The following is a 13,445-nucleotide window of genomic DNA, read 5'->3' as shown; positions in this document are numbered from 1 at the left end:
GAGTGGCTGAAGTTTCTGGGAGTAGTTCACAAGGCACAGGATAGATACGTCCCACAGAAGAAGTTCTTAAATGGCGGGGGTAGGCAACTGTGGCTGACAAGGGAAGTTAAGTACTGCATAAAAGCCAAGGAAAGGGCATATAATGTAACAAAAGTGAGGGGGGAGTTGGATGATTGTGAAGTTTTTAAAATCCAACAAAAGGCAACTAAAAAAACCATAAGAAGGGAAAAGATGAAATATGAGGGCAAACTAGTCAACAATATAAAGTAGGATACTAAATATTTTTTCAGGAATATAAAGTGTAAACGAGAAGTGAGAGTTGATACTGGATCACTGGAAAATGATGCTGGTGAGGTATATTGAAATCCCCAATGACTATTGTAAGTTTGCTCCTTTGGCATGCATTTTCTATCTTCCATTGTAACTTGTAACCACATCCTTAGACTGTTCAGCAATCTGATTTCCATATTATACCTAACTGAGGCCACTACTGCAGAAGAATTCCCCTTAATCTTAACTCCCAGAATTACAAATCTTTCATGTTGGAGGTTGTCAATAAGAACAGGAAATGTTGGACATGAACTGCAGGCAGTTAGATATATAGAATGTGCATGTAAAACAAAAACTGTGGTTGAGAAAGTGTTGGAGTCCATTATTATGGGGGCAAAGAAATGGCAGATGAACTTAATGGATACTTTGCATCAGTCTTCACTGTGGAACACACTAGCAGAGTGCCAGAGGTCTGTGAGGGAGCAGGAGTGAGTGCCATTGCTATTACAAAGGAAAAAGTGCTACACAAGCTGAAAGAGCTTAACGTGGATAAGTCACCTGGAGTAGATGGACTACATCCCAGAGTCCTGAGAGAGGTTGCTGAGGAGATAATGGATGCTTTGGTCTTGATCTTTCAAGAATCACTTGATTCTGGCATGGTTCCGGAGGAGTGGAAAATTGCAAATCTCACACCACTCTTTAAGAAGGGAGGAAGGCAAAACAAAAGGAAATTATAGAAACATAGAAAGTAGGTGCAGGAGTAGGCCATTTGGCCCTTCGAGCCTGCACCGCCATTCAGTATGATCATGGCTGATCATCCAACTCAGAACCCTGTACCAGCCTTCCCTCCATACCCCCTGATCCCTTTAGCCACAAGGGCTATTTCTAACTCCCTCTTAAATATAGCCAATGAACTGGCCTCAACTGTTTCCTCTGGCAGGGAATTCCACAGATTCACCACTCTCTGTGTGAAGAAGTTTTTCCTAATCTCGGTCCTAAAAGGCTTCCCCTTTATCCTCAAACTGTGACCCCTCGTTCTGGACTTTCCCAACATCGGGAACAATCTTCCTGCATCTAGCCTGTCCAATCCCTTTAGGATTTTATACGTTTCAATAAGATCCCCCCTCAATCTTCTAATTTCCGAGTATAAGTCTAGTTCATCCAGTCTTTCATCATATGAAAGTCCTGCCATCCCAGGAATCAATCTGGTGAACCTTCTTTGTACTCCCTCTATGGCAAGGATGTCTTTCCTCAGATTAGGGGACCAAAACTGCACACAATACATAGAACATAGAATAGTACAGCACAGTACAGGCCCTTCAGCCCACAATGTTGTGCCAACCCTCAAACCCTGCCTCCCATATAAGCCCCCACCTTAGATTCCTCCATATACCTGTCTAGTAGTCTCTTAAACTTCACTAGTGTATCTGCCTCCACCACTGACTCAGGCAGTGCGTTCCACGCCCCAACCACTCTCTGAGTAAAAAACCTTCCTCTAATATCCCCCTTGAACCTCCCACCCCTGGGGAAGAGGCGCTGGCTATCCACTCCATCTATTCCTCTTATTATCTTGTACAACTCTATCATGTCTCCTCTCATCCTCCTTCTCTCCAAAGAGTAAAGCCCTAGCTCCCTTAATCTCTGATCATAATGCATACTCTCTAAACCAGGCAGCATCCTGGTAAATCTCCTCTGTACCCTTTCCAATGCTTCCACATCCTTCCTATAGTGAGGTTACCAGAACTGGACACAGTGCTCCAAGTGTGGCCTAACCAGAGTTTTATAGAGCTGCATCATTACATCGTGACTCTTAAACTCTATCCCTCGACTTATGAAAGCTAACACCCCATAAGCTTTCTTAACTACCCTATCCACCTGTGAGGCAACTTTTAGGGATCTGTGGACATGTACCCCGAGATCCCTCTGCTCCTTCACACTACCAAGTATCCTGCCATTTACTTGTACTGTGTCTTGGAGTTTGTCCTTCCAAAGTGTACCACCTCACACCTCTCCGGGTTGAACAATATCTGCCACTTCTCAGCCCACTTCTGCATCCTATCAATGTCTCTTGCAATCTTTGACAATCCTCTACACTATCTACTACACCACCAACTTTTGTGTCGTCGGCAAACTTGCCAACCCACCCTTCTACCCCCACATCCAGGTTGTTAATAAAAATCACAAAAAGTAGAGGTCCCAGAACAGATCCTTGTGGGGCACCACTAGTCACAATCCTCCAATCTGAATGTACTCCCTCTACCACCACCCTCTGCCTTCTGCAGGCAAGCCAATTCTGAATCCACCTGGCCAAGCTTCCCTGGATCTCATGCCTTCTAACTTTCTGAATAAGCCTACCATGTGGAACCTTGTCAAATGCCTTACTAAAATCCATGTAGATCATATCCACTGCACTATCCTCATCTATATGCCCGGTCACCTCCTCAAAGAACTCTTATCAGTCTTGTTAGACACGATCTGCCCTTCACAAAGCCATGCTGACTGTCCCTGATCAGACCATGATTCCCTAAATGCCTATAGATCCTATCTCTAAGAGTCTTTTCCAACAGCTTTCCCACCACAGACGTAAGGCTCACTGGTCTATAAATACCCGGACTATCCCTACTACCTTTTTTGAACAAGGGAACAACATTCGCCTCCCTCCAATCCTCCAGTACCATTCCCGTGGACAACGAGGACATAAAGATCCTAGCCAGAGGCTCAGCAATCTCTTCTCTCGCCTCGTGGAGCAGCCGGGGGAATATTCCATCAGGCCCCAGGGACTTATCTGTCCTAATGTATTTTAACAACTCCAACACCTCCTCTCCCTTAATATCAACATGCTCCAGAACATCAACCTCACTCATATTGTCCTCACCATCATCAAGTTCCCTCTCATTGGTGAATACCGAAGAGAAGTATTCATTGAGGACCTGGCTCACTTCCACAGCCTCCAGGCACATCTTCCCACCTTTATCTCTAATCAGTCCTACCTTCACTCCTGTCATCCTTTTTTTCTTCACATAATTGAAGAATGCCTTGGGGTTTTCCTTTACCCTACTCTCCAAGGCTTTCTCATGCCCCCTTCTTGCTCTTCTCAGCCCCTTAAGCTCCTTTCTTGCTTCCCTATATTTCTCAATAGACCCATCTGATCCTTGCCTCCTAAACCTCATGTATGCTGCCTTCTTCCACCTGACTAGATTTTCCACCTCACTTGTCACCCATGGTTCCTTCACCCTACCATTCTTCATCTTCCTCACCGGGACAAATTTATCCCTTACATCCTGCAAGAGATCTCTAAACATCGACCACATGTCCATAGTACATTTCCCTGCAAAAACATCAGCCCAATTCACACCCGCAAGTTCTAGCCTTATAGCCTCATAACCTCATAATTTGCCTTTCCCCAATTAAAAATTTTCCTGTCCTCTCTGATTCTATCCTTTTCCATGATAATTATAAAGGCCAGGGAGCAGTGGTCACTGTCCCCCAGATGCTCACCCACTGAGAGATCTGTGACCTGACCCGGTTCATTACCACTAGATGTAGTATGGCATTCCCCCTAGTCGGCCTGTCCACATACTGTGACAGGAATCTGTCCTGGACACACTTAACAAACTCTACCCCATCTATACCCTTGGAACTAATCAGGTGCCAATCAATATTCGGGAAGTTAAAGTCACCCATGATAACAACCCTGTTATTTTTGCACCTTTCCAAAATCTGCCTCCCAATCTGCTCCTCTGTATCTCTGCTGCTACCAGGGGGCCTATAGAATACCCCCAGCAGAGTAACTGCTCCCTTCCTGTTCCTGACTTCCACCCAAATTGACTCAAAAGAGGATCCTGCTACATTACCCACCCTTTCTGTAGCTGTAATAGTATTCCTGACCAGTAATGCCACCCCTCCTCCCCTTTTTCTGCCCTCTCTATCCCTTTAAAAGCACTGAAATCCAGGAATATTGAGAATCCATTCCTGCCCTGGTGCCAGCCAAGTCTCTGTAATGGCCACTACATCATAATTCCATGTATGTATCCAAGCTCTCAGTTCAACACCTTTGTTCCTGATGCTTCTTGCATTGAGGTACACACATTTCAGCCCTTCTACCTTACTGTCTTTACACCGTGTATTCTGCTTCTCTTTCCTCAAAGCCTCTCTGTATGTTAGATCTGGCTGTACTCCATGCACTTCTTTTACTGCTCTATCGCTCTGGGTCCCATCCGCCTTGCAAATTAGTTTAAACCCTCCCGAACCATGCTAGCAAACCTACCTGCAAGGATATTGCTCCCCCTCGAGTTCAGGTGCAACCCATCCAATCTGTACAGGTCCCACCTTCCCCAGAAGAGATCCCAATGATCTAAAAATCTAAGACCCTGCTCGCTGCACTAACTCCTCAGACACGCATTCAACTGCCATCTCCTCCAATTCTTACCATCTCTGTCACGTAGCACTGGCAGCAATCCTGAGAACGTCACCCTTGAGGTCCTGTTCGTCAGCCTTCTGCCTAATTCCCGAAACTCACACTTCAGGACCTCATCCCTCTTCCTGCCTATGTCGTTGGTGTGCTCTACTCTAGGTGTGGTCTCACCAAGGCCTTGTACAACTGCAGTAGTACCTCCCTGCTCCTGTACTCGAATCCTCTTGCTATAAATGCCAGCATACCATTCGCCTTTTTCACCACCTGCTGTACCTGCATGCCCACTTTTAATGACTGGTGTATAATGACACCCAGGTCTCATTGCACCTCCCCTTGTCCTAATCGGCCACCATTCAGATAATAATCTGTTTTCCTGTTTTTGCCACCAAAGTGGATAACCTCACATTTATCCACATTAAATTGCATCTGCCATGAATTTGCCCACTCACCTAACCTATCCAAGTCACCCTGCATCCTCTTAGCATCCTCCAAACAGCTAACACTGCCGCCGAGCTTCGTGTCATCCGCAGACTTGGAGATGCTGCATTTAATTCCCTCATCCAAGTCATTAATATATATTGTAAACAACTGGGATCCCAGCACTGAGCCTTGTGGTACCCCACTAGTCACTGCCTGCCATTCTGAAAAGGTCCCGTTTATCCCCACTCTTTGCCTCCTGGCTGCCAACCAATTCTCTATCCACATCAATACCTTACCCCCAATACCATGTGCTTTAAGTTTGCACACTAATCTCCTGTGTGGGACCTTGTCAAAAGCCTTTTGAAAATCCAAATATACCATATCCACTGGTTCTCTCCTATCCACTCTACTAGTTACATCCTCAAAAAATTCAATAGGTCAGTTAGTTAGTCCCTCAGTGGTTGGGAAAGTGTTGGAGACTATTATTAAGGATGAAGTTTCAGGGTACATTGAGACTAATGATAAAATAAGTCAAAGTTATTGACTCATGGTTTCTGTGTAGGGAAATCTTGCCTGACAAATCTGTTAGAGTTCTTCAAGGAAGTAACAAGCAGGGTGGACAAAGGAGAGGCAGTGGATGTCACTTACTTGGTTTTTCAGAAGGCATTTGATAAGATGCCTCACATGAGGCTGCTGAACAAGATAAAATCCTATGGTGTTACAGGAAAGATAGTAGCATGGATAGCGGAATATCTGACAGGCAGGAAGCAGTGAGTGGGAATAAAGGGGGCCTTTCCTTGTTGGCTGCCAGTGACCAGTGGTGTTCCTCAGGGGTCAATATTGGGACTGCTGCTTTTCACATTGTCAGTGATATAGATAATGAAATTGATTGCCTTGTGGCAAAGTTTGCAGATGATACAAAGATAGGTGGAGGGGTAGTTAGTGTTGAGGAAGCAATGTGATTGCAGCAGGACTTAGACAAATTGGAAGAATGGGCAAAAAAGTGGCAGATGGAATACAGTATTGGGAAATGTATGATAATACATTTTGGTAAAAGGAACAGAAGTGCAGAATATTATCTAAATGGGGAGAAAATTCAAGCATCAGGAGTGCAAAGGGATTTAAGAATCCTCGTGCAAGACTCCCACAAGGTTAATTTACAGGTTGAGTCTGTGGTAAAGAAGGCAAGTGCAATGTTGGCATTCATTTCAAGGGGAATAGAATTTAAAAGCAAGGAGGTAATGCTGAGGCTTTTAAGGCACTTGTCAAGCCGCACTTAGAATATTGCCACCAGTTTTGGGCCTTATATCTTAGAAAAGATGTGTTGTCATTGGAGAGAGTCCAGAGGAGGTTCACTAGAATAATTCCGGGAATGAAGGGGTTAACATATGAGGAGCGTTTGCCTGTACTCACTGGAATTTAGAAGAATGCATGGGGATCTCATTGAAACCTACCAAATTTTCAAAGGACTAGATATGATGAATGTAGTGGGATGTCCAGAACTAGAGAGAACAGTCTAAAAATTGTGGGGTGACTCTTTAGAACAGATCTAAGAAACAATTTGTTTAGCCAGAGAGTAGCGAATCTGTGGAATGTTCTACCACAGACCGTGGGTATATTTAAAGCAAAAATTGTTAGATTGATCAGGAAGGCAGATGTATGGGGTTGAGTGGAATTCGGGATCAGCCGTGATGGAATGGCGTAGCAGACTCGATGGGCTGACTGGCCTAATTCTGCTCCTATGTCTTACGGTCTTCTGGTGTAAGGGAAAATCTTGCCTGACAAATCTGTTGGAATTCTTTGAAGAAGTAACAAGCAGGATAGACAAAGGAGAATTGGTTGATGTTTCGTACTGGGATTTTCAGAAGGCCTTTGACAAGGTGCCACACATGAGGCTACTTAACAAGCTACAAGCCTGTGGTATTAAGGGAAAGATCTAGTATGGATAAAGCATCGGGTGATTGGCAGGAGGCAAAGAGTGGGAATAAAGGGAGTCCCTTCTGGTTGGCTGCCGGTGACTCATGGTGTTCCACAGGAGTCTGTGTTGGGATCGATTCTTTTTATGTTATATGTCAATGATTTGGATGATGGAATTGATGGCTTTGTTGTAAAGTTTGCAGCCGATATGAAGATAGGTAGAGGGGCAGGGAGTTTTGTGGACGTAGAGAAGCTACAGAAGGACTTAGACAGATTAGGAGAATGGGCAAAGAAGTGGTAGATGGAATACAGTGTCAGGAAGTGTATGGTCATGTACTGTGGTAGAATAAATAAAATGGTTGACGATTTTCTAAATGGAGAAAAAATACAAAAATCTGAGGCACAAAGGGCAGGATTCCCTAAAGGTTCACTTGCAGATTGAGTCTGTGTTGAGGAAGGTAAATGCAGTATTAGCATTCATTTCAAGGTAGCTAGATTATGAAAGCAAGGATGTAATGTTGAGACTTTATAAAGCACTGGTGAGGCCTTACTTGGAACAGTTTTGGGTCCCTTATCTAAAAAAGGATGAGCTGAAACTGGAGTGGGGTCAAAGGAGGTTCATGAAAATGATCTCAGCATTAAACAGCTCATCATATGAGGAGCATTTGATGGCTCTGGGCCTATATTCACTGGAATTTAAAAGAACGAGGGTGACCTAGTTGAAACCTATCGAATGGTGAAAGTCCTTGAGAGAATGGATGTGGAGAGGATGTTTCCTATGGTGGGAGTGTCTTAAGACCAACGGACAAAGCCTCAGAATAGAGGGACATCAGACATCCCACCTCTCCCGGAAGTTCTGGGAGTCTCCCGCATATTAATAGTGGCTCCCTGATGCCCGCAAATTATATACAATATCACGGAAATCAATTTGTTTGACAGTGAGCGAGAGAAAGCAAGAGAAAGAGCGAGCACGAGAGAGAAAGCAAGCAAGAGTGCTTGAGAGCACGCGAGCGACCACGAGAGAGAGAGAGCGCGAGCGAGAGCACGCCATGGCAGAGTGTTCCAAAACAAATATAAAACGTACGTCACCCCAGACTACACTAAAGTGTACCCCTGCCTAATAGGGGTCAAAATAATGACAGTGTTGCTCGCTGCACTGTTTGCAACAGTGACTTTTCTATTGCCTATGGTGGGTTAAGACTGTAAAAGACATGTTGAGGTGAGTTTAACAGGTGTCATTCGTTCATTAGCATAGTTAACGTTATTTAAACTAGCTGGCCAGCTGCTAAGGAGCTACTCTATTGCAGACATCCCACCTCTCCGGGAGTCTCCCGCAAATTGATGGTGCTACCTCCCTGAAATGACTTTTTGCAGGGTGGGATGTCTGGGACATCCTTTTAGAATGGAGATGAGGAGGGATTTCTTTCGCCGGAGAGTGGTGAATCTGTGGAATTCGTTGCCGCGGGCAGCTGTGGAGGCCAAGTCTTTATGTATATTTAAGGCAGAGGTTGATAAATTCTTGACTGGTCAGGGCATGAAGGGATATGGGGAGAAGGCAGGAGATTGATTGGTGCTGAGAGAAAAATTAGATCAGCCATGATGAAATGGTGGAGCAGAATTGATAGACCAAATGGCCTAATTCTGTTCCTATATGTTACTGTATAGTCTAATGTACATTGAAATATACAGTGAAATGCATCATTTATGTCAACAACCAACACAGTCCAAGGATGTGCTGGGGGCAGCCCACAAGTGTTGTCACATTTCGGGCACCGATATAACATGTCCAGAACTGATTTCAGAAACTACGTCTTTGGAATTTTAGAGGAAACCTGAGCACCAAAAGAAAGCTACGTGCACTTGCACATGAACGAACCCCTTCCAGACATCAGTAGGAGGTGAATCGTAATCTCAGGCGCTCTAAAGAATTGCATTCCCATCTTGTACATGTGACAATAATAAACTATCTCAATTCAATTCATATGTGATTTCATTTCCTTTATCTGAGATTTTAACTTCCTCGAGTTAAAATTGAAACAATTTAAGTAAAAACAACTTGAAGGATACAGTAAAAGTGAAGTAAATTAATTTTAATTTGTAGAAGTTCTGCAGTCTGTGGTGTTATTACAAACCTTGGCAGGTTAACCTTGTCACCATCTCACTGACCACTGCATGCAGTTTCAGAGCCCCCTCTCTCCAAATGAACTTCTCAAAGGCTCAGACTGCAGGGTGGGGGCTGTAAAACACAGAATCTTTAACACTAATGAGCCAGCAAGGTCATCTGTTGTGTTCAACAAAATAGACCTTTGTTATACCCTAAGAAGTGAAAGTTAAGTTTGTTGTCTTATGTACAGTGAAGAACTTATTTGCAGCAGCATCATTGCCACAGCATCAGTATTCGGAAATTGAACTCAATTGGCAGTTACTGACGATATAAAGCAAAATGCAGAAAGTAACCTCTTTGAGGATTTTGTTTGCAGTGTGGCCATCCTGAAGTATCTGGCGACAAAGTACAACGTGCCCCAGTTCTGGTACCCTCAAGACGTGTTTCAGCGGGCAAAGGTGGATGAGTACATGGCGTGGCAGCACGCCAATGTGAGGTTTCATGCAGCGAAGGTCTTCATTCTGGAGGTGTGTTTCAAAGCAGAAACACTTTAAATTATAGAGCAGCTTTTGTTGTTATTTGTTGGACCCCCCCACCCCTGAACATCGCAAAATTCTTTACTGAAATACAGAACAAAAAAGAGTTAACATACGCACAATTCCCACTAACATCATTGTGATCATATTTCAATGATGTTGGCCATCACTCCTGAGATTTCCTGTTCTTCAAAATAGTATTAATGATCTTTTACATCCATTTGCGAAGAAAACCTCAATTCTGTACTCCTAACCGGCACCATTTTCATTGCCATCCTTAGGGATTGAGCATAAAACTCCAGGCTAAACCTGGATGTATAGAAATAATGACCAACAATATATTTGAGAACTTTGTCAGTATACAAGTACAGTGCTAGAACAATCAAAACCTCCTCATGCGTTACCCTTTCATTCCTGGGATCATTATTGTGAACCCTCTCCAATGCTAGCACATCCTTGTTTAGACTTAGTGTTAAAAACTGCTGACAATACTTCAAATGTGGTCTAACCAATGCCTTCTAAAGCTTCAGCATTAGAGTCAGAGGGCACTACAGCACAGAAACAGGCCTTTCAGCCCATCTAGTCCCATCAACCATAGCCCTCCATACCCCTCCCATCCAAACTTCTCTTCAGAGTTGAAATAGAACCTACATCCACCACTTGTGCTTACAGCTCATTCCACTCTCACCACCCTTTCAGTAAAGAAGTTCCCCTTAAATATTTCACCTTTCAACTTTAACCTATGCCCTCTAGTTCTTAGTCTCACCCAACCTCTGGAAAAAGCCTGCTTTTGTTTTTTTTCCTTTTTAGATAGGGTAAATGCAAGCATCCTTGCTTTTATATTCTAGCCCTCTTTCACTTCCCATTTAGAAAATAGTCTACATGTTAAGACATGTTTGGCACGGCTTTGTGGGCAGAAAGGCCTGTATTCTGCTCTAGGTTTTCAATGTTTCTATGTTTATTCCTTTTACCAAAGTACGTGACCTACACTGCCCTACACTGTATTCCATCTGCAAAGTCTTTCCCTATTCTCTGGGCCAAATCATTGATCTCCAATGGTTATGCTTGTTAAAGTGTTTTGAAACTTTTTGTTTTTGGAACCTGCTTGTGCAGGTTTTGATTCCCAGGGCATCAGGCCAGGCAGTGGATCAAGACAAGCTGAACAAGGCTGTGAGTGAATTAAGTACAACTTTAGACTTATTGGAATCGATGTTTCTGAAGAACCAGCGCTTCCTTTGTGGTGAACAGATTACACTGGGAGATATTCTGGCCATCTGTGAACTAATGCAGGTAAGGCATTCAGATACCCTGCCCAAAACTGATCTAGTATTGAGAATGAAACTACATCTGTGAGACTATAGACACACAAAAAAGCCCACATACATAATTGTGAAAGCGTTTGGGAGCCGACTTTGAGTAAATATCGTTAGAGTTGATGGACAAGTTAAAAATTCATGGGACCTTTACACAAAAAGCTGGAGCAACTCAGCAGGTCAGGTAGCATCTATGGAAAGGAGTTTTAGTGGATGTTTTAGGCTGAGACCCTTCATTAGGACTCAGTCAACTGTCCATACTTCTGCCTTTCGTTTTGTTGAAACGTGACTTAACGCAGACATACCAGACAACTTTGTCAAATGGCAAGATAACAGCTGTTTAGAGCAGATGGTAAGAGCTCACTATGCTGCAAGCTGCATGGCGGTGACCTGTGCATGTTTATAAATAACAGATGGTGCGGGGCGAATCCGCCATTCCTCCTTTTCCCTTTGCTGACAGAGGCTCTTTTCATTCATTGTAAACCATTCTACCTACCGAGGGAATTTCACTCCGTTATCCCGTGATATTTACATTCCCCCTCACACAAATACTCAATCTGCACAACAGCTGTTGGCTGATAATATTTATGATTTGAAAAATAAATTTCCCAATACAGTGATTTTCTTTACGGGCATTTTAACTATGTAACATGAAACTTGATGTGCCCAAATACACCAAATGATTTGCTGCTCCACATGTGAGGACAGAACCTTGGACCGTTTGATACAACATTCCTCCATTTTTCCCAGGCACCCTTTGGCAGCTCTGACTATGTCATGATCATGTGTGTTCCCAGTTATAAACAAAAATTGGACTCCCAAGGCTGAGAGACTGCTTAGGCTCCATGGATTGGAAGGCTGGTGTAGCAGTATAGATGAATATTCTGACACTGTAACATCCCACATATCCTTCTGTGAAGATGTGCATCTCCCTAAAAGATCATTGTGAGGTATAACAACGACAAGCTGTGGTTCACCCAGGAGATGAGGACTCTCAGATCTGCAAAGGATCATGTCTACAGTTCTGGAAACAGAGGGATGTAGCTCTGCAAAACGGAAGTTTAAAGTTGAAAGTGGAGAAAGCAAGTTACAAGGATCAACTACAGAGAGACTTCAACAATAGCCAGACAGTCTGGAGTTCCCTCCAAAGTCTTCTCAACTTCAAGCAGAAGTGCTCCCAAGTCTCCCCTCCCCTATCTTGGCACATCAGCTCAATTAGTTTTATTACCACTTTGATAAGAAGAATCAATATCAATCTTCTCAATTCCTCAGTTCCTGATATGCTGAGCCCCTATCCCCCTTCCTTTCACAACCACTCTATTGTCACTATCCCCCCCTTCACTTTCTTCAGCCTCTTCTCCCTCCCCACTCCTCCATCACACCCTATACTTTTTGCGAAGCATGACGTTCACTAATTATTTGGAAAACAGAACATTAGGAAGGCTGCAGGCCCTGATGATGTCACACATGGTACTCTGAGGCATTGTGTAGATCAGCTAGCACCTGCATTCAGAGATATTTAATGCCTCCTTGCAATTATGCAGGGTTCCAAACTCCTTTAAAGTTTCTACAATTGTTCCAGTTCCCAAGAAAGACGAGATCACTGACTTCAGTAGTTAAGAAAACCTTCGAACATCTGATGCTAGCTTACATTTAAGTCCATTCCTGCTTCTCTTCCTGACCGGCTACAGTTTTCTTAAAAAGCAAATTGCTCAATTTATGATGCAGTTAATTGCATCCACTACATTCTTCAGCACTTGGACTCCCCAGCACTTGTGTGAGGATCTTGTTAATGGATTTTAGCTCCACCTTCAACAATATTGTTCCAGAGTTGCTCCACAGCAAATTAACCCAACTAGCTGTACCCTACAGTACCTGTCAGCAGAGGATTACATCCTTCCTGACAGGAAGGAAGCAGTATGCAAGGCTGGGCTCTCTAACAGATATTCCTCCTGGGAGGGGGGAGAAGATGGCGGCGTGACGGCAGCGCACGGCCACCGGTGATGAATATCTGTTATTTGTCAAGTAGGGAACCGTGCACAATCCTGATTTGATGGAGACAGACGTGAGAGCACAGCAGAACATCTGGAAAACTTCAGAAATGACCGCTTTGCTACCGCTGCTACTGTGTGGTAACCGGAATCTCCGGAGCTGAAGGCCCCGAAATCCTCGGCTTTGCCTGCTTCAGTGGCCGGGGAGAGGTCGAAGGCGCTCGGGAAGCTGTATCGAAGAGGCTGCTCGAAAACTCGGAGTTTTCAGACGGATGGGCTCAGGGTCGGCTGCTTCCAAGGTATCGGCAAGTTGACGGTGCCTGGAGGTTTATGACGGAATTTCTCCCTTTTGCCGCCTGCTATCGGGGACTCGGGAGTTGATCGATTCAGACTTTGAGATCTTTTTTTTACTGTGCCTATGGTCTGTTCCTTATCAAATTATGGTATTGCTTTGCACTGCTGTAACTATATGTTATAATT

The 13,445-nt window shown here is 43.9% G+C and overlaps 1 protein-coding gene across 1 annotated transcript in view; it reads left to right on the top strand.

Annotated features, from left to right (window-relative positions):
• gstt2 (glutathione S-transferase theta 2) overlaps nucleotides 1–13,445 on the top strand; it is a 42,951-nt gene that overhangs the window by 27,351 nt on the left and 2,155 nt on the right. The window contains exons 3-4 of the mRNA XM_072247557.1: nucleotides 9,502–9,652; nucleotides 10,775–10,951. Of these exons, the coding sequence (XP_072103658.1) occupies nucleotides 9,502–9,652; nucleotides 10,775–10,951 (328 nt within the window). The remainder of the gene's footprint in view (nucleotides 1–9,501; nucleotides 9,653–10,774; nucleotides 10,952–13,445) is intronic.

The sequence above is a fragment of the Mobula birostris genome, chromosome 31, assembly GCF_030028105.1.
Source record: "Mobula birostris isolate sMobBir1 chromosome 31, sMobBir1.hap1, whole genome shotgun sequence".
Lineage (NCBI taxonomy): Eukaryota > Metazoa > Chordata > Chondrichthyes > Myliobatiformes > Myliobatidae > Mobula > Mobula birostris.
The sequence above is the reverse complement of the archived record's forward strand: the minus strand, read 5'-3'. Positions and strand labels throughout refer to the sequence as shown.